At 36.6% G+C, this 24,880-nt stretch overlaps 6 protein-coding genes and 1 non-coding gene across 7 annotated transcripts; 4 read left to right on the forward strand and 3 right to left on the reverse strand.

The window, feature by feature from the left end:
• Nucleotides 1-438: 438 nt before the first annotated feature.
• Nucleotides 439-3,043, reverse strand: CBG21222 (the record flags this gene model as incomplete). The annotated part of the gene is made up of 6 exons (XM_045244571.1): nt 439-552; nt 597-764; nt 807-901; nt 952-1,058; nt 1,713-1,987; nt 2,852-3,043. 6 exons carry the CDS (start codon nt 3,041-3,043, stop codon nt 439-441), a joined length of 951 nt encoding a protein of 316 aa, XP_045097222.1.
• A 616-nt stretch (nt 3,044-3,659) lies between these two features.
• On the forward strand, nt 3,660-5,185 carry CBG21221 (the record flags this gene model as incomplete). Its single annotated transcript, XM_002642777.1, has 4 exons — nt 3,660-3,882; nt 4,083-4,165; nt 4,213-4,407; nt 4,883-5,185. 4 exons carry the CDS (start codon nt 3,660-3,662, stop codon nt 5,183-5,185), a joined length of 804 nt encoding a protein of 267 aa, XP_002642823.1.
• Nucleotides 5,186-7,096: 1,911 nt separating this feature from the next.
• CBG21220 lies at nt 7,097-9,966 on the forward strand (the record flags this gene model as incomplete). The annotated part of the gene is made up of 4 exons (XM_045244572.1): nt 7,097-7,246; nt 8,466-8,781; nt 9,694-9,771; nt 9,824-9,966. The coding sequence occupies 4 exons, from the start codon at nt 7,097-7,099 to the stop codon at nt 9,964-9,966; spliced, it is 687 nt and encodes a 228-aa protein (XP_045097223.1).
• Nucleotides 9,967-11,554: 1,588 nt separating this feature from the next.
• Nucleotides 11,555-18,750, reverse strand: Cbr-trf-1 (the record flags this gene model as incomplete). The annotated part of the gene is made up of 10 exons (XM_045244573.1): nt 11,555-11,749; nt 12,347-12,505; nt 13,045-13,151; nt 13,196-13,292; nt 13,340-13,420; nt 13,469-13,537; nt 14,838-14,913; nt 14,956-15,272; nt 17,727-17,802; nt 18,608-18,750. 10 exons carry the CDS (start codon nt 18,748-18,750, stop codon nt 11,555-11,557), a joined length of 1,320 nt encoding a protein of 439 aa, XP_045097224.1.
• Nucleotides 18,751-19,081: 331 nt separating this feature from the next.
• Nucleotides 19,082-19,153, forward strand: CBG28904. The gene has a single exon. It is a non-coding gene (tRNA).
• A 900-nt stretch (nt 19,154-20,053) lies between these two features.
• Nucleotides 20,054-22,149, forward strand: Cbr-bli-5 (the record flags this gene model as incomplete). The annotated part of the gene is made up of 4 exons (XM_045244574.1): nt 20,054-20,107; nt 20,813-20,951; nt 21,202-21,393; nt 21,935-22,149. The coding sequence occupies 4 exons, from the start codon at nt 20,054-20,056 to the stop codon at nt 22,147-22,149; spliced, it is 600 nt and encodes a 199-aa protein (XP_045097225.1).
• A 368-nt stretch (nt 22,150-22,517) lies between these two features.
• CBG21217 lies at nt 22,518-23,372 on the reverse strand (the record flags this gene model as incomplete). The annotated part of the gene is made up of 1 exon (XM_002642773.1): nt 22,518-23,372. The coding sequence occupies one exon, from the start codon at nt 23,370-23,372 to the stop codon at nt 22,518-22,520; it is 855 nt and encodes a 284-aa protein (XP_002642819.1).
• Between the last annotated feature and the right edge of the window lie 1,508 nt (nt 23,373-24,880).

Below are 24,880 nucleotides of genomic sequence, written 5' to 3' on the forward strand. Positions count from 1 at the left end.
TTTAATTCTTGTATCTCGAGTTCTCCATTTGCTAGAAACATAATTTTTATATCAAAATGTTGGAAATTTTATGTTTCTTATTTTTGTAGTTTGTAGTATTTTGTTAGATTCTTGGTTTTTGAGATATGCGCCTTCAAAGTGTGCGCACTCCTCCCCTTACGTTACCGACAGAGGTGCGCATTTTTTTTATAGGCGCATATCTCAAAAACTATGGTAATTATCAAAATGGTGTAAACTGTAGAAATGTAAAGCATAAACTTTTACACATTTTGTTAGTTAACAAAATGTTTCTAGCTGTTCTAGTTTTTGAGATGTGCGCCTTTAAACTTGGACCACTTGTATCTCAAGAACCAGAAATTCCATTTTATCAAATTTAATATCAAAATGTGTAAATTTTCATAAGCTTTATTGTCCCATCATCAATATAGTTCCATTATTTTACTTTTTCTCAGTGTTCGCATCATTATTTTGCGGCGTATCATACTCCATATCATCCTCAGTCTGTTGATCCTTCGTCTCGAACAACAAACATTGATCGGGTCGCATTTTGACCTACAAAAGTACAGTAATCCGTGTCTACAGTAATCCTATAGTACCCTAAGATCCTTCGGAATCGGCGTTTGTTTCTCGGTGGATTTCTCCGATTCTGGAAGTTTCGAAAATCGATTTTTCTCATCATTTTTTCGGACATCCTTGAATTTGGTCTCATGCTTCTGACACGCTTTCATCATCTCTTTTTCCAAATCATCAATTTCTTTTTGGTCCTGAAAAATGTTATTAGGGCAAATGCGCTCTATTATACTCACCTTCTCCACATCTAGATTTCCCTTGTAAGTCACTAATTTGGGATCAAAAATCATATCAGTTGCGGCGGTACGAACCACACGGTCGTGGATGACAGCTGAAATTTTTGAATTTCGCGCCGAAATCCAGTGGAGCGCGCTTGCTTACGAGTCTCCGGATCATTTATTGTTTCTTCCATCGGACCACACTCATCAGCATTTATAATCGAAATTTCGTTTTCTTTCGCTGAATTGTTTCCAGTTGGATCGTTGGGTCTGAACATCTCAGTAGAGCGCGTTTACTATGGTAGGTATCAAAACATTGTCAACTACAAAAAGGAAGAACAGAAAAGTTTTTGCTTTTTTCAAAATATGGCTAACGTTCCTAGTTTTTGAGATATGCGCCTTTAAAGACCGTCTAGAAGACTGAGCTCTCACCAGATTGCGCGCGCTGACTTTAAAGGCGCACATCTCAAAAACTACGGTAGTTATCAGAACAATGTCAATTACAAAAATGTAAAGCATAAAATTTTGCACATTTTGTTAGTTACAAATTTTTGGTAGCTTTTGTACTTTTTGAGATATGCGCCTTTAAAGCTGAAGCATGCCGCTCTCTGGGCCCATTTCTGGGTAAGTCAACTTGAAAGACGTATATTTCAAAAACTACGGTAGTTATCAAAAAATGTCAACTAAAAAAATTAAGAAAATAAAATTTCACACAGTTTGGTCATTTCAAATTTTTATAGCTTTTGTACTTCTTGAGATATGCGCCTTTAAAGTTAAGGCATGAGGGGGACCGCCACCTTTTTGCACATAGTATCTTTAAAGGCGCATATCTCAAAAACCACGTTCGCTATCAAAATTTTGACAACTAACAAAATAAATGAAATTTCATGATCTACATTTTCCCCAACTTTTCGAGCTACTCACGTCGGCCCATTCTGTGTCCCATCCATCGGTTTCGAGTCCTTCATCGCCGAAGACGAGGATTTATCCGATTTGCGTTTCGACGCTCGATTCATTTTCGACTTCTTTCCACCTGGTCCACTATCCACACTTTTCACTTTTGATCCAGATTTCAACGCATCCTTTCCGGATTTATTGACTTCCGGGGGATTTTTCTGATTTTCAGCAACGTTGGCGGCTATGGATTCGTCAACGGTGGTGGTGACAAGCAAGTGCTTGGATTTTGAACCACGAGGGGCCTGAAAGTTTAAAAAATTTGAAATTGAAAACAATTTTCAATATGTAGATCTATTTTCCAGACTCTAGTTGCCTGTGTCTCCTCCTTGTTAACAAAAGGAAATATAACGGTGTCGTCAACTTTAAAAGCACATATCTCAAAAACTACTGTAGCTATTAAAAAAGTATGTACTACAAAAATGTAGCTCTTGAAATTTCCCACATTTCGTTAGTGATCAACTTTTTGATAGCTTTCTTGGTTTTTGTGACATGCGCCTTTAAGGTGAGGCATGCCCAACGGAGGGGAGACGACCCCCTTTTGGGTGCATTAACATTAAAGTCGCATACCTCAAAAACTACAGTATCAACTAAAGAAGTGCAAACTACAAAAATAAGAAGCATGAAATGTCCTACACTTTGTTACAAAACAATAACTTCTGGCTATTTTGGAACTTGAGATGTGAAAATTTGAAAATTTTGAAAAAAATTTTGTTTCGATTTTTTAAATGTTTGATATCTCGAGTTCTACAATTTCTAGAAACATGATTTTTATATCAAATTGTTGGAAATTTTGTGTTTTTAATTTTTGTAGTTTGTAGCTCTTTGATAACTACAATAGTTTTTGAGATATGCGTCTTTAAAGAAAGGCATGCCGGGAGACGAACCCCTTTTGGGTGCATTAACTTCAAAGGCGCATATCTCAAAAACTACGGTAGCTATCAAAAAACTTTCAACGAACAAAATATGTCAAATTTTATGATCTACATTCTTGCAGTTTACACTTTTTTGAGAACTACCGTACTTTTCGAGATATGCGCCTTTAAACCTACCGCACTCTTCTCCTGCTTCTTTTTGGAGCACTGCACGATGAAAACGATGCACATTACGTATCCAATCAACACTTCGATTGTTAATATCGCTGGAAAAGTTGTTTCAGAGTTCTCATTGGAGCGCATTTGCTTACAGAACATTGTGTCACTGAAAACTCGACAAAACCCAAACAACATTGAAATAAACCTGTTGGCTCCCAAGGGTTTTTGTGTTTTTGGCAGATTTTTCGATGCGAATTTCGACGTCATTTTGTGAAAAATTCGAATTCGTCGGTCGCGGTCGCTCATTTGGCTCGGTGCCAAATGTCCGATTAGATAATAAACAATTGATTGTATACACTAAAATTTTTGTATCTGTCAATCTAAACACAAATTTTTTTTCGATTAGATAAGAACTCTTTTTTTCTGCTATATAACTTTTTTCTCGGTCATTTTTGTGCTCTTTTTGCTCTTTTTTCTCCTGAAAATTCGCAAAAAAATATAATTTTTTAAAACGATTTCTGTGCATGCGCCTTTAAAAGAGTACTGTGATAGATATATTCCTTTGAAATTTCGTTTGTTTTTAGCGAAAAATTGAGCTTTTTTTTAAATTTTTTTCATAAATGCCTGTTATAAAAATTGTTTTCTTCTTTTTTAAACTTTTTATGCAAAAAAAAGCAAAGAAATCTATCAAAAACAAGCGTTTTTCAATAAATAAAAGATTTTCGTGGCGAAGCCCAGCGAAAAATTTTACTGTGTGCGCCTTTAAGTTTTGCCGCAAAATCTAAAAATTTAAATTTCTCAGCGAATTTTCACTCAGAAAAACTCATTTTTACTCGATTTTCCCCAATTTTAGACCGAATTTTTTTTAATTTTTAGCACTAACATGAAACTAATCATCGAGGAGAACGCCGAAAAGGTAGCCGACTTCGCCGCTCGCTACGTCGCCCGGAAAATCGCCGAAGCTTCCGAAAAGAAGAAATTCTTCGTTCTGGGACTTCCGACGGGCTCGACGCCGTTGGGAATGTACAAAAAGTTGATTGAATTCTATAAGGAGGGAATGATCTCGTTTGAAATGGTCAAAACCTTCAATATGGACGAGTATGTCGGTGAGCTGGAAAAATCGATAAGAAATCGATAATTGACTAGAAACCTTTTAAAATTCTAGAAAAAATCGATAAAAAACGAAGAATTCTGTAAAATTCTGAAAAAAAACCAGAAAAAATCCGGAAAAAATCCGGAAAAAATCCGGAAAATTCCAGAAAATATAATTTTTTTTTCAAAAAATCGATAAAATCAATACTTCCAGATCTGCCTCGCGATCACCCCGAATCCTATCACTCGTTCATGTTCGACAACTTCTTCCGTCACATTGATATCCAGCCAGCAAATGTAAGTGCGCTCCATGGCCAAAATTCTCAATAGAGCGCATTTTCTAGATCCATATCCTCAACGGAAACACCGGAGATCATGAGAAAGAGTGCGCAGAGTATGAGAAGAAGATTCTGGAAGCGGGCGGAATCGATTTGTTCATCGGAGGCATTGGTCCGGACGGACATATCGCTTTCAATGAGCCAGGGAGCTCTCTGGCCAGTCGCACACGAATTAAGACACTCAATGAGGATACCATTCAGGTGAGAAAGAAAGGAAAATCGATTTTCAGACAGTCGATTATCGATTTTTAGGTAAAAACACAAAAATCGCTGTAAACCTGTCGAAAATACGTCATAACCCTCAAGTAAAATCTGCTGAAATCGCCGAAAAACGGCGAATCCGAACATATCGAAATTTCGAAAATTTAGCCCATCGATTATCGATTTTTCGGTCAAAATCACGAATTTCGTTATTAACCTGTTTAAAGTACGTTCTAAGACATCAATTGGAGTTTGCTGGCATCGCCGAAAAATAGCGAATCTGAAAATATCGAAGTTTCGAAAATTTGGCTATTCGATTATCGATTTTTGAGAGAAAACCCTGAAAATCGCTGTAAACCTGTACAACATAGGTTTTCAAACCCAAAATTTAGTGTTTTGAAATCGCCAAAAACAGCGAATCTTATAATATCAAAATTTAAAAATTTGAGCCAATCTATTATCGATTTTCATGCAGGCCAACGCTCGTTTCTTCGGCGGCGACCTCTCCAAAGTGCCAACCCAAGCGCTGACAGTCGGTGTTCAAACCGTAATGGACGCTCGCGAAGTGATGATTCTGATCACTGGATCCCATAAGGCACTGGCCCTTCATCAGGCAATCGAATGCGGTGTCTCTCATATGTGTACAGTATCCGCAATGCAAATGCATCCATGCGCCACGTTTGTCGCCGATGAAGACGCCACTTTGGAGCTGAAAGTGAAGACGGTCAAGTACTTCAAAGGACTCATGGCCCTCCATCGAAAACTCGTCGAGTTTTGATCTATTATTGATTTTTTCCTGTATCTTTTGAACCTTGTCTTTTTTTGTGCCTCTAATTTACGAAAAACCATTTTTGGTAGTTTTACTGTATTTTTAAAGAACTTTGTAACCCCCTTTTTTGTGCCTTGAAATTACGATTTTTCTGTACTAAACCTTTTTCCTTGTACCTTTTTTCCAGTCTATTTTTTGAATAAATCAATTTTCTATGAGAAAAAAGGAATATTCGCTGAAAAAACAGGAAAAAAATAGGTTAAAATAGCTCTTCTAGTTTTTGAGATATGCGCCTTTAAAGTTGAGGGGTGCGCGTACTTTAAAGGCGCGAATCTTAAAAATTACGGTAGCTACCAAAATACGACAAATACAAAAACAAAGAGCATAAAATTTCACACATTTTGTTAGTTGACAAGTTTTTGATTTCTACAGTTTACACCATTTTGATAATTACCATAGTTTTTGAGATATGCGCCTATAAAAAAAATGCGCACCTCTGTCGGTAACGTAAGGGGAGGAGTGCGCACACTTTGAAGGCGCATATCTCAAAAACCAAGAATCTAACAAAATACTACAAACTACAAAAATAAGAAACATAAAATTTCCAACATTTTGATATAAAAATTATGTTTCTAACAAATGTAGAACTCGAGATACAAAAAAAAGAAAAATTCTGAAAAAATATTTTTTCCAAATTTTAAAAATGTTCATATCTCAAGTTCTAAAGCAGACAAAAATCAAATTGTTGTATCAAAATATTGGAAATTTCATGCGTTCTATTTTTATAGTGTACCAAATTTTGATAGCTACTGTAGTTTTTTAGCTATGCGCCCAAAAATTCTCGCCTCTGTTAGCGATGCAAGGGGGAGGGGCGCGCTTACTTTAAAGACGCATAACTCAAAAACTATAGTAGCTGACAAAATATTACAAACTACAAAAATAAAGAGTATAAAATTTCCAACATTTTGGTATAAAATTCAAGCTTCTAGCAATTGTAGAACTTGAGATATGAAAATTTAAAAATAACAAAAAATGTTTTTTAAAATTATTTCCAAAAGTAGTATATCTCTATTTCTAAAACAGCTAGAATATACATTTTTTGACTGAAATGTAGGCACTTTTATGTTTTTCATTTTTGTAGTATATCAAATTTTGATAGCTACCGTAGTTTTTGAGATATGCGCCTTTAAATGATGCAATTATTTTTCGGAGACGCACTTAAGGAGTGCGCGTAGTTTAAAGGCACATATCTCAAAAACTAGGGTAATTATCAAAATACTACAAACTACAAAATTAAGAGCACAAAATTTCCAACATTTTCATACAAAAATCATGTTGTTAGCAATTGTATAACTCGAGATAAAAAAATTATAAAAAATTTTGAAAAAAAAAAATTTTTTTGAATTTTTCATATCTCGAGTAAAAAGTCAATAATAAAATTTTTGTACCAAAATGTGTAAAATTTTATGTGCTCCATTTTTGTAGTTTGTAGTAATTTAATACCTATTAAAGTTTTGGAGTTATGCGCCTTTAAACATGAGCGCCTCTTGTGGGGATGCAGAGAAAGTACTACTTTAAAGGCGCATATCTCGAAAACTACAGTAGCTATCAGAATACTAAAAACTACAAAAATAAAGAGCACAAAATTTCCAACATTTTTAAATAAAAATCAAGCTTCTAGCAATTGTAAAACTCGAGATATGGAACCGAAAATCTTGTATTTCGAATTTCAAGCTTTTGAAGCTATGAGACTCTTGAAACGTTCAATTTAAATTTTAAAATCTTTCACACAACCTAAATAACTCTAAATCTCTTATCTCTAACCTCTTGTTACACTATTCCCGACCCAGGTCACTTTGTGCTCCCCCCATTTCTCCCCCTTTACTCTAAACTTCATTTTATTAGTCTTCCCTCCTTCTGATGACCTTTTCTCTGCGTCTCCTAATCTTCTACACTCTTTTCCATTCTATTCTTGCACAATGTGATGATAACGGTGTCATTTATGCATCTGGCGACAAATGGATTCGTAATAATCACTTTTTGGTGACATGTAGAGGTGGAAAAATTCAGGTATTGTTGATTTTTTCGAACTATTCGGAAATTCTGTCTAAACTAACATTGATTTTCGTATTTCCCATAGCTCGGCGGTTCGAATGAGTATACTCATGACCTAGTTTGGTTCATTTTAGTTCCTGAGGCACTAATGCGCCTTTAAACTAGCTACAGTACTCCAAAATCGAACTTTGAGGTAACTAGGTCATGAGTATACTCATTTTAAAGCTCTTAGCACGCTGAGTAAGAATATTTAAGTTTCGAATCAAAAATCTAGTTTGAGAAAGCGCTCGAACTCCAGTTTTCGATTTTATGAATTTTGAAATTCTAAAATGGATCTAAAATTGGATTTCCGGCTCTATAGTCATTTTCCTGATACCCATATTTTCACTCAGCTAGCTCTCAGCTTTCAAATGAATATACTCTGACCTACTTTCCTCATTTTTCATCTTTCGGAACCTCCTGCGCCTTTAAATTACCTACAGTACCCCGGAAACTGAAACTCGCTCAAAATTGGTCATGATTATACTCATTTTGAAGCTCATGAAACGTTGAGCAAGAACACTCAGGTTTTAGATCAAAAATCTAGTTTGAAAAAGCGCTGGAACCCTAGTTTTCGATTGTATGACTTTTGAAAATCTAAAATTGATCTAAAATTGAATTTTCGGCTCTAAATTTTAGTTAGTCATTTTTCTGATACGCATATTCTTACTCAGCAAGCTTTCAGCTTCCGAATGAGTATAATCATGACCTAGTTTGCTTCATTTTGATTTTCTAGGGACCTCCTGCGCCTTTAAACTACATACAGTACCTCTAAAACTGACTTTGAGGAAACTAGGTCATGAGTATACTCATTTTAAAGCTGTTGACGCGCTGAGCAAGAATATTCTGTTTTTTAATGAAAAACTTTTCCGAGAAAGAGTCGAAATTCCAATTTTCGTTTTTCCGATTATTGAAAATCCGAAGTTCGAATTTCGGGGCTACATTTGAATTTCCCGCGTTTTTCATATAAATATTCTTACTCACCTTGTTATTAGCTTTCAAATGAGTATAATCATGACCTACATTTCTCTATTTTCATTTTTCGTTACCTCCTGCGCCTTTTAACTACCTACAGTACCCCGGAAACTGAAATTCGCTCAAAGTGGGCCATGAGTATACTCATTTTAACCGTCTTAACTAGCTGAGCACAAATATCAACATCTAAAAACACAAAAATCATTCTTAAAATTTCCAGACCCTAAAATGTGTGACAGACAGTGGTCATTTACTGGATGTCGGCTCGAAAACCTATGTGGAACAGGGATATGAATACACATGTGCGCACGAGGTGGCAGAGAACTTGAATACAAATTCCTGCCCAACATTTGCCGATTTTTCCGATGATATCTTCAAGGATCGATTCGCGATTTGTTGTATTTCTAGAAGATTCAAAGGATGTGTCGATGTAAATGGAGATATTGTTAAGGATGGATATTTTATAATTGGAAATCAAAGTTTGAAGTACTGTAGAATACAACCCAACCAGTTGATGGCAAGAATTGAGCCAAAGGGTATGGCTTTTATTCATTTTTTGGGTCTAAAACTTTTTTTAATGAAAGTTTTGTACCTAAAAATTAGATATTCGTGCTCAGCATGTCAAGAGCATTAAAATGAGTATACGCATGACCTACTTTGAGCTTAGTTTAGTTTCCGTGTTACTGTAGCTAGTTTAAAGGCACAGAAGATAACGAAAAATGAAAACAGAGAAAAGTAGGTCATGAGTATATTCATTTGAAAGCTGACAACATGCTGAGTAAGAATAATGATATGAAAAACGCGGAAAATTTAAATTTGGCAAGAAGTTCCAAATTTAGATTTTCAAAAGTTGTAAAATCGAAAACTGGAAAATTTGGCGCTAATGTTTTCAGATTTCTACTCAAAAATTAGATATCAGTGCTCAGCATGTAAAGAGCATCAAAATGAGTATACTCATGCCCTACTTTGAGCAAATTTCAGTTTTAGGGGTACTGTAGCTAGTTTAAAGGCGCAGGAGGTTACGAAACAAAATGAAAATTGAGAAAAGTAGGTCATAATTATACTCATTTGGAAGCGGACAACAAGATGAGCAAGAATATCATGATGAAAAACGGGGAAAGTTCAAATTTGACCCCGAAATTTCAATTTTTGGCTTTCAACAGTCCCAGAACTGAAAATTGAAATTTCGGCGCCTAGGTTTTCAGATTCTTGATTAAAAAACTGAAAAATCGTGCTTAGCGTGACAAGAGCATCAAAATAAGTATACGCATGACCTACTTCGAGCAAAATTCAGTTTTGGGGGTACTGTAGCTAGTTTAAAGGCGCAGGAGGTAACGAAAAAAAAAGATTGAGAAAAGTAGGTCATGAGTAAACTCATTTGAAAGCTAAGAACATGCTGAGTAAGAATATTCATATCAAAATTGAAAAATCCATCTGAAAGTCTCCAGGTTGCTTCAATGGCACAACAAACGACGATATTCACGACGAGAGTCGACATATCAAAAAGTATGCAGTTTGGCGGGAAGGTGAGGAAGTTTGAATTTTCAAAAAAATTCTAGAACTTCCAAAATTTTCCAGGAGACGTGGAATACAGATGCGGTGACGATGGTGTTCATATTCAACGATGTTTCCCGAAGGAGCTAAAAAATAAGCCAGTCTGGGCGGGAACCGCATGGATTCAAGACGATGGACAAGTCAAAACTTGTGGAAAAATTCATTGAGCTTTTTTTCTGGAAAATAAATTTTAAAAAACTCCCAGCTCCAAAAGTTTTGTTTACAGGAGATACGTATATTTCGCAACCAGACTTTCTAGAACCGACATTTTTCGGTTCAACGAGAGCTTTAAAATGAGTACACTCATGACCTATGTTTGGCTCATTTCGATTTACAACGCGCCTTTAAATTGGCGGCAGTACCCCAAATCTGAAATTCGTTCAAAATAGGTCATCAGTATACTCATTCGAAGCGTCATACTACACTGAATGTAGTAAACTAGATGACAAGTCTGAAAAATCAATTCTAGCGAGGATAATTTTTGAATACTGTAACTTTTTTGCACCATTCGATAACGCAAAAGCAAATCGAACTGCTTCAATTTCGACTTCAATTTTGATGTATCGTTCTTCGATTTTGTGTTGGTTTTGTGTTGAATTTTCCGAAAAAAAAAGCTTCGGAACAATTCCACAAATAATTCCGAAAATTCTTGACCATAATATATTCCAGCTGAAAATAGAGAATTTCCTCAAAAAAAAAAGAAAAAAAAAAGAAAAAAAAAGATTGCGAAACGCAGGAAAATTCGTATTTGGCTGCCCATGGTTCAAACGTTTGATCCTCAGCCAACAGTTTGATCCTCAGCCTTAAAATTGCCTTATCGGTATTTTTACATTTTTTTCGTTTCCGATTTTTTTATTTAAAAATTTATTTCCCGTATAAGTAATAAATACGTTCTATTCTTCGCAAACAAATGGTCGCCGAACCTCTTCTAGTATGAGGTACATAGTGAACACTCAAAATCTGATTTCAAAAAAATTTTTCAGACAGAGAACAAGAAGGTTCACCCCACAGGACCATTCACCAGATGCTGGAAATTCTACAATTTTCTAATAATAAAAAAAAGTTCCCAGCTCCAAGTTTTATTTCCTGGAAAAAAAACGTACCGGTACAAGCCCCAAAAAATCCCAAAATTTCAACAAAAAAGATTCTACGCCCAAATAAAGCCCCAAAAGAGACATTTCACAACCAGACGTTCTAGAACTATGTCGATATTCTTGTTTGGTTCAATGAGAGCTTCAAAATGAGTATATTCATGACCTACTTTGCTTCAAAAGGCCTATGCGCCTTTAAATTGGCTACAGTACCCGAGAATTAATTTTGGTCATAGATAGGTCAAGAGTATACTCATTCGAACCGGCTTGATTTGCTGAGTTAAGAAAACTAAGTTTTAAATCTTAAAAATCTTTCTAGCAGAGATAATTTCAGATTACTGTACTTTAGCATAATGCTGCTAAATCTTAAATAGGATCTCTTATTTTTCAAAAAGGAATTTAGTAATGTTTGTCATTATATTCTTGTTTTTCTCAATAAGAGCTTTAAAATGAGTATAATCATGCTCTAGTTTGCTGAAACTTGAGGTTCTAGAACGTCTGGTTGCGAAATGTCCGGTTGCGAAGTGGTCAGTCCCCAAAACAAGCGATTCTAACACCATACTGTACCCATGTCGTCCAAAAGCTGTTCTAAAAACTGAAACAAAAACCCAGAAATCTGCTTCCCAAAAATAAAAATTCTCTACAGTAATCCCCAAAAAAGGTACTAGACTCTAAGATCTCCAGAGACCGCCTGAGACTGTCCGGTGACCGGACGGACTTGATGAATTGCACGGACATCTGGAGTCTTCAGACGAATCGAATCCATCATTTGCTTCCTTTCCTTCTCATTTCGAGTCTTCAGAGACACTGGAAGGGTCTCGCAACGATCCACATCGATTCGAACGTAGATTGTATCGTCCTGAAATTGGTTTAAATTAGGGATTTGCTCATTTTTGCTATTATATTTTTGTTGGGCTCAACGAGAGCTTTAAAATGAGTATACTCATGCCCTATTTTGCTTTGTTTTGATTTTTAAGGGACCCCATGCGCCTTTAAATCGGCTACAGTACCCTGAAAAACCATTTTTTAGCTAGATAGGTCATGATTATGCTCATTCAAACCGGCTTAAATTGCTGATTTTAGAAAAATAGATTTTAGGCATTTACAATATGTTCTAGCCGAGATAAAGGCCGAATACTGTAAGATTCGGTTCTTAAATAGATTGTTTCATTCTAAACTAGTTTAAATAACACATTTGTCAGTTTTCCTTGTTATATTCTTGTTCAAATCAACGAGCGCTTTAAAATGAGTATACTCATGACCTAGTTTGCTCGATTTTGGTTTTCAAGGGACAACATGCGCCTTTAAATCGGCTACAGTACCCTGAAAAACCATTTTTTAGCTAGATAGGTCGTGATTATACTTATTCGAACCGGCTTGACTTGCTCAATTCAAAAAAAAAGAAAGTTTCCAGTCATGAAAATTAATTCTAAAAGATATATTCAGAATACTGTACCTTCACATAATTCTGCAAAATCGCCAACGAGCAGAACGATTGCGATCCAAACGCGGCGTTTCGCTCGCCACGTGGCCGAGCCAAGAACTTTTCGTTGGCTTTCAACTTGCGCGGATCAATGACGTAGGTGATGTTGACACGATCCTCGGGACGGGGATTCTGAATGAAAATTTAATGTCTTCTTAAGTTTCAGAACTCGGATTTTCTAGAATTTTCATGTCGTTAATCTTTTTTATCTTCAAATTTCTGACATTTTGACACTAATTTAGCCTCGATTCGAGCAATTTAGAAATTTGACGTCTTCTGAATTCAGAATACCCCGAAATTTCGAAACCATGGCGATATGGGTATCAAATGGACGGGAATTCTATGAGAAATATTTTTAACGTCATGAAATTTCTTGAAAACTATTATGAAGCAAGTTGGAATTATGCGAAAATCTGGAATTCAGGTTTAGAAAATTCTGGATGCCTTCCAAATTGTTTCTAGGAATTTTTTCGTCATTAAAGCTATTTTTCAAGAAATTTCCATCATTTTAATATTAATTTCGACTCGATTTGAGCACGTTGGAATTTTGACGTCTTCTGAATTCAGAATACACGAAAATTTTAAAACTATGGCAATATGGGTATCATATTGACGGAATTTTCGAGCCAAACACATTTAACGACGTCATTTTGGCTGAAAATTGCTCCCACCTGATCTAGAAGCGATATTTTGATGGTTCGATTGAATGGCCACTCCAAAGTCGGGTCGAATTCCCCCTTCAAAAGAAGGACATAGAGGGAAATCGACTTTCCGGCGCCTGAAAATTGCCAAAAATCTGTCTGTGTGTCTGTGTGTCCATACTTGTTCCATCTCCAAAAAGACATGCACACGCCATCATCTTATACCCAAATCTATGCGACATGAATGGATTCGAGAAGATTGTTGTGTCTGCTCCAGACTAAAATTTTTCAAAAATTATTTCGAATTCAAATAGAGCGTATTTACCTTCGCCTCGTTGGTCCGTTGCTGAAGCTTATCGATTTTCCAGATCAATTGAGGACCGAACATTTCAGTGCAAGTGTCTGCCTGGAATTTTTTTTGAATTCCCGCTAGAATATTATAGAATGATCTTACAGCCGATAGAATACGAGACTGGCGATCGTTGAAAGAGACCATGTCGCGTTCCATCAGTTCGTAGGTTCCCTAAAAACAACAAAAATAGAACATAATTTTTTTTGGGCAAATCGCGCTCCAGCGAACAATGCGTTTATCTCAAAAACCAGCAGCGCTATCAAAAAATTGTCAACTAACAAAATGTGCGAAATTTTCAAAGCTATGTTTTTGCAGTTAACACATTTTAAGTAGCTAATTTGGTTTTTTGAATAAACGCGCTCTAATGAACCGTCCCTTGGCTCGTTGAAGAGGTGCGGGCTGGGTGCGCTGTCTTTGAGCGCGTTTACCTCAAAAACCAGTAAAGCTATCAAAAAGTTTTTAACTAATAAAATGTTTGAAATTTGTAGAACTACATTTTTGTAGTTAACAAGTTTTCAATAGCTAGTTTAGTTTTTGAAATAAACGCGCTCTGATGCAAACCGTCCTCCTCCTCTTCAAAGGGATATGGTAAGTGGTGCGCTCCCTGACCGCCTTTTCTTTGAGCGCATGCATCTCAAAAACCAGCAACGCTATCAAAAAGATGTGAGTTGATAAAATGTGTCAAATTTCCAGAGCTACATTTTTGTTGTAAACACATTTTTGATAGCTAATTTAGTTTTTGAGATAAACACACTCTAATGCAACCCGTCCCCCTCCGCGCAAAAGGAGGTATACTACTCGGGTAAGAGGCACCCCCCCCCCTTTGAGCGCATGTATCTCAAAAACCAGTAACGCTATCAAAAAGATGAAAATTGATAAAATGTGTAAAATTTTATGAGCTACATTTTTGTAATTTCCAATTTACTACTAGCTAATGTAGTTTTCGAGATAAACGCGCTCTAAAGCGAACCGTCCCTCTCCTCTTCAGAAAGGTGTACGAGAACGCTATCTTTGAGCTCATATATCTCAACAACCAAAAAAGTTATGAAAATTGTGTCAACTATTGAAATATGTAAAATTTTATGTTCTACATTTTTGTAGTTAACACGCTTTTATTAGCTAATCTAGTTTTTGAGATAAACGCGCTCTAATGAACCGTCCCTTGGCTCATTGCGGAGGTGCGGGCTGAGCGCCCTTCTTTTGAGCGCATATATCTCCATAACTGCAAAGCTACAAAAGTTGTGCTAATTACTTAATTATGTGAGATTTTATGCTTTACAATTTCGTAGTTAACAACTTTTTACTAGCTAGTCTAGTTTCCGAGCTAACCTTCAAGTCAGTGATCTCATCACAAAGATACATAAGATGGCGGACTGGTTCGTCGCTGAGATGTTGTTGAATTGATTCTTTGCCACCTGAGAGAGATCCAGACATCCGGATAAATCTATAAACAGACAGATGCAAATTTTACCTGCAAATGTGCATCCATAGGGGACAAATGGGCAAACATTGTCGACATTGGGGCATTGGGGACGGTGAGCTTCGATCTGGAAAATCAGAAATTTAAAAAATCGGAGTAGCACAAGTACAGTACCTCATGTCTTGGCCTATCCGACAATCCACATTGAAACGGACAACTGATAATAACCTCTGGACATGTTTTCAAATGTCTCTCCAAGTCAGAATCCCTGATTGTCTTGTTACAGTAGGAACACATCGCTCGATTCAGTTCACATTTCTCGCGATGACGATCCAAATCCGCCTTGGCGAATTGTCTTCCACATTTCTCACATTTTAGTGAGGATTTGAATGTGCACTCTGTGAGATGATCATGAAGAGTGCCCAATTGTCCCGACCATTGACATCCGGATGATTCGAAAGTGCAAACCACTGGAAGGGAGAGGATCTGAAAGTTGGATTTGTTTAAATGCGTTTATCTAGATTGGCTACAATACATTTGTTAACTACAAAAATGTAGAACATAACATTTTACATATTTCGGTAGTTGACACAATTTTGCTCGCTTCAACAGTTTTCAAGATATATGCGCTCAAATAGAGCGGGCTTTACATTAGTGCGCGTTTATGTCGAAAACTAGAAACACTACTGTATTGTTATAAATTACAAAAATATAGCTTAAAAAATTTCGCATAATTTGTTAGTTATCAAAATATTGCTAGCTCTTATAGTTCTAGTGATATAAGGCAGAGAATGTAGACGCTATGTCCGCAAACACTGAACAACACGCGCATTGTTTGAGCGCATTTATCTCAAAACCCATAAAAGCTGCTGAAATTGTGTTCACAACTAAAATGTGTAAAATTTAATTGTCTACAGTTTTGTAGTTTACAAATTTTTATTAGGTTGTTCAATAAATAGTGGTCAGTTTGACTTCGCTTTACCGCTACTTTTTCGATTATCGATTTTTTTCATTTTTGTTTTAATATTTTCATGTGTCACATATTGCATGTTTATTACATCATTAAAACTTTCAGGTAATTGCTACAATGACCGAGAATTTACTCGATGATCATCATGCACTCAGAGGAGTGTTTTTGTTCATGTTTCTCCAGGGTCACTCGAGCAACGAAGCTCGGCGAACAATGTGTGAAGTGTTAGGCGCAGACACCGTCCCTCGAACCACGATTAAGTTTTGGTTCAAAAGATTCGAGGAAGGGAATTATAATCTGGAAAAAAACCGAGCCCCGGAAGGCCTCGTCTCAATATCGACGACGATATTTCAATGACACTGGAGGAAGAGCCCCGGGCTCCTTTACGGGAAGTATCTTTGACAGTCCACCATCCACATAGAACCGTTTCCAATGACCTTCATCGAATGGGGAGAGTTCCGAAATTCGGTCAAATTATCCCACACCTGTTGACCGATTTTCAGAAAAAACTTCGATGTGACCTGTCACTTTCACTACTCACCAGGGAGCCGACGACGGACTGTATTAAGTAGATAATTACTAGAGATGAGAAGTGGGTACTGTATGTCAACCATACCAGAAAGCGCCAGTGGGTCCCTGCAGGAGAAGCAGCAGAATCGGACCCAAAAGGAGAACTTCACGAAAAAAAAAAATGCTTTCGATTTGGTGGGAGTGATTTACCGCGAGCTCCTTCCGGACTCCACTACTATTAACTCTGATGTCTACTGTTCTCAAATGGATAATGTACTTCATGCTTACCGCTCTCACCGCCCGAGAAGCTCGAAGATTATACTTTTGCACGACAACGCCAAACCACACACATCTTTGAAGACCCGCAGTAAGCTCCAGTCCCTCGGAATCAAAGTTCTTCCTCATCCACCGTATTCTCCGGACCTGGCACCCACTGATTATCACCTTTTCCGTTCTCTCCAGAACCATCTTTCCGGTGAAAAATTCAATGATCGCAAGGATGTCGAGAAGTTTTTGGATCACTTTTTTGCCTCCAAGTCGCCAGAGTTCTAGTCGCAAATGGAATTGCTCAACTTCCAATGCGCTGGCAAGAAGTTATCAACTCCAATGGAGAATACATTTCTTATTAATTTTTGTTTTCCTTGAATAAAATGCGAATTGAAAAAAAGTGACCACTATTTATTGAACAACCTAATAGTAGCTTATCGGGTTCTTAAGATAAGCGCATTTAAACATAGCATAGGTAAGCGCGCGTTTTCCCGGAGATGTCGTAGGTACGCTCTCTTTGCGCGCGTATATCTCGAAAACCGTGAAAGCTACAAAAATTGTGTAAAATATTAAAACATCGAAATTATATGTTTTATATTTTTGTAGTTAACCCAATTTGAGTGGCTTTTTAGTTTTTGAGACAAGCGCGTTTAAACATAACCCGCTGAGAGGACTGAGCGCACGGCCTCCTCATAGGTCTGGTAGGTACGCTATGTTTGCGCGCATATATCTCAAGAACCAGTGACACTATAAAAATAGTGTTAACAACAAAAATGTGTAAAATTTAATTGTCTACAGTTTTGTAATTTACAAATTTTTAGTAGCTTGTCTGGTTCTTAAGATAAGCGCGTTTAAACATAGCGCGCTGAGCAGGCAGCGCGCGCGCGTCCTTCTCCTGGAGGTCTGGTTGGTACACTCTATTTGAGTGCATATATCTCAATAATCTTAGCAGTTACTAAAATTGTTTTAATTATTAAAATATGTAAAATTTTAAGCTCTACATTTTTACAGTTGACAAATTTTTGATAGCTTTCTTGGTTCTTGAGATAAACGCGCTCTAATGCAAACCACCCTGCTTCTTCTCTCCAAGCCACTAGCGCTTCAATTTCCCCCATTTTTTTGCATTTTTTCTAATAAAAAAAAGAGAAGAAAACATAGAATTCAAAAAACATGTAAATTCAATATCTTCTCACCTGCTTATGTTTGGCACGATCGTGTTTGCACAGCTCCGATTGGATGATGGTCTGACAGAGCGCGCATTCCGGTGCTCTGGAATATTTAATGAGAGGAAAAATGGGAGAATATAAAATGGGACTGAAGACGGAGAATAAAGGTTTTTCTCTTTTTTTACATTTATTATTTCCCGTATATGGCTGAATTTATCCTATAAAACTAGCTAGGCTGGTAGGAAAAGATACAGTCTACCGTATTTTTTAATTATCTCAATTCTCGTGAAAGTTATCAAAATTATGTAAAAAACAAAAATGTAGAGCATAAAATTTTACATATTTCAATAATTAACCAAATTTTTCTAGCTTTTGTAGCATTTGAGAGATACGCGCTCAAAGAAAGCGCATCCTTTGCGATGAACTGAGGGATGGTTGATTACAGCGCGTTTATCTCAAAAACTAAAAGAGCTAGATAAAAATCTTAAAGGACAAAAATATGGCTTAAAAAATTTTGCATATTTTAATAGATAACAAAATAAACCTAGCTTTAGTAGGTTTTGATATACACGCGCTCAAAGAAAATGCACCCTCCCCCCCCCCACATTACAGCAAGCCTAGGAGCTGTTTGCATTAGAGCGCGTTTATCTCAAAAACTAAAAAAGCTAGTTTAAAATTGTTAACTATTAAAATGTAGAGCTTAACATTTTTAACATTTTGTTAGTTAACAACTTTTTGATACCTATTTTAGGAACCGAGATAATTAGCGGCAAAGCACTACTATGGTTATTATCGAAATTCAGCCAAATTTTGAAGTATTTGCCTGATTTTTGGTCTATTTAAACTGATTTTTCAGCCTTTTAAGCTTTTTTAAACTTATTTTTGTCTAGAAAATCATATTTCCTCACCTATCCTCCTTCTCAAAGCACTGTTTGCAATAGTGATGCTCACAATTGAGCAGCATCGGCTCTCTCAACGCTTGCTCACAAATCGGACACGTGCAGTCCGCCGGTAGACCGCCTTTGAACATTATCGACTGATTTACAGCCATTTTCAACCCAAGCTACTGAAAAAAAATTTGCTCAGTTTTAATTTTAAAATGAGAAAAGAGGAAAAAAAGAAGGCTTGAATGAAAATGAAGGGACTCGGAGAGGACTCGGCGAGCCGGTTTCCAATGGTGGCACATAGCGACACTTAGATACGTATAGATACATCCACGTCAGGCTTATTTAGCTGAAGAATCTCGAAATTTCTATGGATATCCGAAAAAGAAGATTCTAGTGTGTATTTCTTTTTTTTCCCGAGAAGACTCCCCCAAGAGAGGAGAAGCGGGTCGGCGCCGCGCTCATATGTGTACGCCCTCCTCTCTTGTTCCAAAATGTGGCCGAATGGTCTAGTGGTATGATTCTCGCTTTGGGTGCGAGAGGTCCCGGGTTCAATCCCCGGTTCGGCCCATTCTTTTTTTCTTTTTTTTTAGGTTTTGAGGATTGCTTATGAATCGCGTCTGAATCATTTTTAGCTAATTTTTTTTGTTTTTATCGTTATTCTCATGTAATTTCCGTCATTTCGACACCCATATTGCCCTATATCCAAACTTTCAAGAATTCTGAATTCAGAAGACGTCAAATTTCAAATTTCTCGGGTTCGGTTGATCTTGGTATCAAAATAACAGAAAAAACACAGAAAAAAAAAACTTTTTACGAGGCGGATTTTGCTGAAAATGATTTTGAAGTTTGAAAACGACGTCTTCTAATTCCCATAATCTTAGATTAGGTTTCAAAACTTTGACGTCTTCTAAATCGCACCAGAAGCATTTTCTAGCATTATCACTGCGTTAAATGTGTTTGCCATGAAATTTCCGTCTTTTTGATATCCATATTGCCCTATTTTCAAATTTTCGTGGATTCTGAAATCAGAAGATGTCAAATTTCGAATCTCATCGAATATAGGCAATATGGGTATTGTTTGAAAGAAAATTTTATGGGAAATTCAAAAAACATAGTTTCAATATTTAAAATTGCGTTGAAGCCTTCAAAAAGGGCATTGAACTGTTTGAAATCTCCGATTTTTGGTTCCTATGCACCTGGAGCGTGTTAAACCATACAAACTGTGTGTACTTTTTTCTCTCCTTCTTTTTATCGCTTCTTTTTCTTCTTCTTATCTGCTTTTTCTTGTTAATCACTTCCTTATCCAGTTTGTTACACTTTTTCTTCTTTTTCTTCTTTTCCTTTTCCTTTTTTTTCTCACTTTCTAACAGTTATCGATCATTTGATATCTCTTTATCTTTTTTATTATTGCATTTTTCTCAAATTTTTGAATTTAGCGCTCAAAATTTGTTTTTTCAGATTCAAAAAATGTACCACCTATTCATTCTTCTTATGTTAACAACCAATATCGTTTTTTCGGAGGTAACTTTCTAAAGTTGAATTTCCATGAAAAATGATGACGTTAGAAGGATTTTTCATTAAATTTCGGTCATTTTGATACCCATATTGCCCTATATCCCAAAATTTAGGAATTCTGAATTTAGAAGACGTCAAATTTCAAATTTGCTCGAATCTTCTCGAAATTGATGTTAAAATGTTTCAAATATTGTGAAAAACAACTTTGACGACGACAAATTTTCTGGAAAAAATTTTGAAGAAATCCAGAAGTTTCTAAATCTGATTGCGAATTCTGGATTTTCGCAAAATTCCAACTTGAGAAAAAAAACCTTCAGAATAATTTTTATTTAAGTTTATGACGTTAGAAAGATTTCTCATGAAATTTCCGTCATTTTGATACCCATATTGCCATAGTTTCGAAATTTTGGTGAATTCTGAATTCAGAAGACGTCAAAAATTGAATGTTATCGAATCAGGTCGAATTTCGTATCAAAGTGACGGAAAAATTACAATAAACGCATCTAACGACGTGAATATTGCTAGAAACGGTTCTAAAGTTTGAAAACTGACGTTTTCTGAATTCAGAGTACCCCCGAAAATTTCAAAACCTAGGCAATACGGGTATCAAAATGACGGAAATTTCAAGACAAGCAGTTTAGACGTCACCAAATTTCATAAAAACGGAAAAAAGAAGTTTTAAAAAATTATCAATAGAGCGATATTTCACAGAAATGCGAATCAAATGAGGAATGTGATTCTAAATGGCCAGATGCGATTTGTGTACGTGGCAGATGTCGTTGTCCGGAGAATACGATTCGAAAAAAGAGTGCTTCTAGAGAATGGGTTTGTCTCGCGACCAATGATGCAAGTTAGTTTTTTTTCTTAAAATTTGATTGAGGAATTTCCAGAATCTCTTTTGAGCAAAATAACACAGTAAACCTTGTTCGCCGTAAAATTCCCGTCGTTTTGATACCCATATTGACCATATTTGAAAAGATTCGTGTTTTGACGTCTTTTGAATTCAGAATCCTCAAAATTTTGGATATAGGGCAATATGGGTATCAAAATGACGGAAATTTTATGAGAATTCTTTCTAACGTCACCATTTTCCATAAAAGTCGGAAATTCTGGTCCACCGTTGACGTGCCCCACTCCAGAAGGTGCCGGATATCAAGTGATGTATCGAAAAGATGGGGAACCTGTGAAGTGCTCCAGTAAAAAGAAGCCAGATTCCTGTCCAGAAGGATTCGAATGTATTCAAGGGCTTTCGATTTTAGGAGCGTTGGATGGAGTTTGTTGTCCGGATCGAGGTGAGAACGTCTCCTTACTTTCTTCCAAAAAATTTTCAAGAAATTTCATAACGTTAGAAACGTTTCTCGTGAAATTTCTGTAATTTTGATACCCACATTGCCATAGTTTTGAAGTTTAGGGGAATTCTGAATTCAGAAGACGTCAAATTTCAAACTTGCTCGAACAAAGTCGATATTACTATCAAAACATCAAAAATTTAATAACAAAAAAGACTAACGTCATGAAAACTTAATAAAAACAATTTTGAGGACATCCAGGTCTGAATTCTGGATTTTAGCAAAATTCAAATTTGAAAAACAACCTTCAAAATAATTTTCAAGAAATTTCATGACGTTAGAATTGTTTCACTAGAAATTTCCGTCTTTTTGATACCCATATTGCCCAAGTTTAAAAATACAGATTATTCTGAATTCAGAAGACGCCAAATTTCAAACTTGCTCGAATCAAGTCGAAATTAGTATCAAAATGTCAGAAATTTAATAACAAAAAAGACTAACGTCATGAAAAATCTGAAAAATCAAAACCATTTCTAATTTCCAGCAAAAACCTGTGATCATCCGATTTTCGACCATCCAGACGACGGATACCTATCCAGATGGGGATTCGACGGTGTCAGTTGCATTGAGTTCAAATGGAATCCCGAACGTCCGTCATCTGCGAACAATTTCAAAACTCGCGCTCATTGCGAGGATTACTGTATCGGTTCTTCGATAAACGGTCTATCTAATTATCAGCAGACGAATTTTCATTTGTAATTTTTTTATGGGTCGGCAGATTTATGCCAATATTCATTTAATCTCAAGTTGTGTGTGTTTTAAAAATCAGAATTTAGTACGTGTTAATAGGAGAAAGGGAATTTGTTTATCGCATCTGGAGATGCAATAAACAAACAACATTATCATATTAAATGATTGAATCCAATATAATGCAATAGAAATTGGATTGTTTTACAAATCTTAGTCTTGTCAGGCAAGCATACAAGCAACGACTCCATTCGGTCCATCATAAACACAAATTGACGCTTCGTGTCCATCTTTCCGTGTTACCTCGAAGCTTCCTTCCATTGCAATATAGTCACGGAAAATGAAAATTCATATTTTAATATTGAATGATATTTTCAAACTTACGGTTCATCTATTGGTGATCCTATTTCATATGGGATATCTTTCAGACCAACCGCAACAAAGTCTTCTGGATTCATTAGATTTATTTCGAAAAATTCCAAGTTTTGGTGAGATTTCATTTCTATCCAACTCTTATAAAATACATTTATGTCTTGATTTGTCAGATTTGTGCCATTAAACGCCAATCCGCTCATTTTTGAATGCATTACATAACCCAACGTAATCCATGATCTATTATGGATACGTAATCTTTCAATTGTTGTGGGAATTTCCAGTGGAAGGTCTTCAATTGTGTCGAGGTAGAAGTATGAACTGTTTGTGAACTTCAAAGTATCCAATACGTATTGCAATTCTTCTTGTCCTGGATTCTTTCCGTAAACAGCCAAATCTAAAACTTCCGGGCAACACGATTTTAACCAGGCCACAATTTCTCTGCATCGTCCTTTGAAATCGTCCATATCCAACGTTACATAATGAATTTCATCTCTCATCACACTTCTGGCATCTAAATAGAATTTCTTCAAAACATACAACCTGTATTCAAAGCCGCAATCGATACATCCCAGCGGCTCATCGCAGCAGTGACCGTTTCCAAATGTCATATAGGTGCAACCCTTGAAAACGACCCGAACTTCAGAATGTTTCTTGATGGTTGAGAGGCGTCTGCATGATTTTGAAACTTTCAAGAAGTTGATGCTAAAAAAGGGGATGACTGTTGAAAACCTGCACAGAAAAGAGCAGAGCATCTGTAGTAGGCGGGTTAGGAAGGTCACAGAGGTGTTGACATTGAAAAGGAAATTTTCTCGAATGACTTCATGAGGGTCCTTCAATCTCGAGGATATGGGAATACTCATGTTTGGCACGAGTTGATCCTATATGGATTTTCTCAGGATTTCATCGTTTTGAAATGAATAAAAAAGCATGGGATGCAGGACCGGCAATAACATAAACAAAAACCCCTTTTTCACTTGATTTTTGGCTATTTTCGGGAGACTAGAAACTATTTGTAAATATTTGAGTACATGATCGGAGTTAGATGCTTTGGCTTTGATGCAGGCTTTCAGACGATCCGCAGAAAAAAGTCGCCGTGCGTCGCAGGTAGTTGCCGTCTATTTCATCCTATAACGTTAGATCTTGCTCGAGAAAGTCGAACCATGGCTAAGAGCAAGTCATGATGTTGCTCTCTGATTTCGTGAATTTGGAGATCCGGGACGGTGCCAACCTCGTGAATGGTGGATGGTTGCTTCCCAAAGTGACTAGTATCCCAGAAAAGGGCAACACGATTCAAAACCATAATCATCCGAGTTAATCTCCACTTTTTTATAAATGGAAACCAGCGGAGCACAATTTTTGGCTAGATTAATGATAATTATAGTGAAAATTCGCTCTTAAAGGTGGGGAGACATGAAAAAAATAATTTTCTCGAAATTCCGTTCAAAGATGCCTCTCGAGGAGTTGAACTTGTGAAGGCGATGATTGAGGGTGCGGCGCCACTACCGACTGAGCCACGCGGGCAAAGAGAAAGCGCACGCCCGATTGCATTCATAAAGGCGAGGACGACAGCTGTACGCAGAGTGACATTAAGCGTTGTACACCGTCACGGTAGAATGCATACTCTAGCTACAAAAAAACTACGAAAAATCTCCTGACCAGCGGCGCCTAAAGCCACAACAACGATGTCTATAGTACCACCAGCGACGACTACGACGACTACAAGAAGCTCCACCACTGGACCAGCCGGGGAATCGAGGGAACCGAAAAAATGAGAATAAGAGTAAGTTTTCAACGCCAGTTTGTGCTTTCTTTTTCATTGTTTTCAGAAACGTTGGAGCTGGGAACCGAGCAATAGGAGGCAGAGGGATCAACCGACAAAGGATGAACTAACAAAAATAAGGTATACATTTGAAATTGAGCCACATATTTTTATACCAAAATGTACTGAAAAAATTAGAAAAAACAATAAAGAAGAAGACAATTATTCCTGGTGTGGACGGCGTTCGTTGTTAATGCGAGCCTGAAAAAAACTCAAATTATTCACCATTTTTAAGACGTTCTGTTTTTAAACGTTTTGGGCGAAGGTCTCGAGTTACTGTCATTCCAATGCTTTTGAAAAACTCTTCCAAAAACTTTTTTTTTCGGAGAGGTATCTTAAGGTGATACAAAGTAACAAAATTTGGTTTTTTACTTGATTAGCAGAGTAGCAAAAAAAAAAATGGTGTGAATTTTCCATGTTCTACTGCTTCTCTGTGAATCAAGCAAAAAACAATTTCTGAGCTACCTCTTAAGAGAGGTTTTGTATTAGAGGGGGCGTACTACTACAGGTGTCGTTACCTCGTCCATGGCCAAAAAACCGGCAATCACA

This window comes from Caenorhabditis briggsae (assembly GCF_000004555.2).
Source record: "Caenorhabditis briggsae complete genome, chrIII, whole genome shotgun sequence".
NCBI lineage: Eukaryota > Metazoa > Nematoda > Chromadorea > Rhabditida > Rhabditidae > Caenorhabditis > Caenorhabditis briggsae.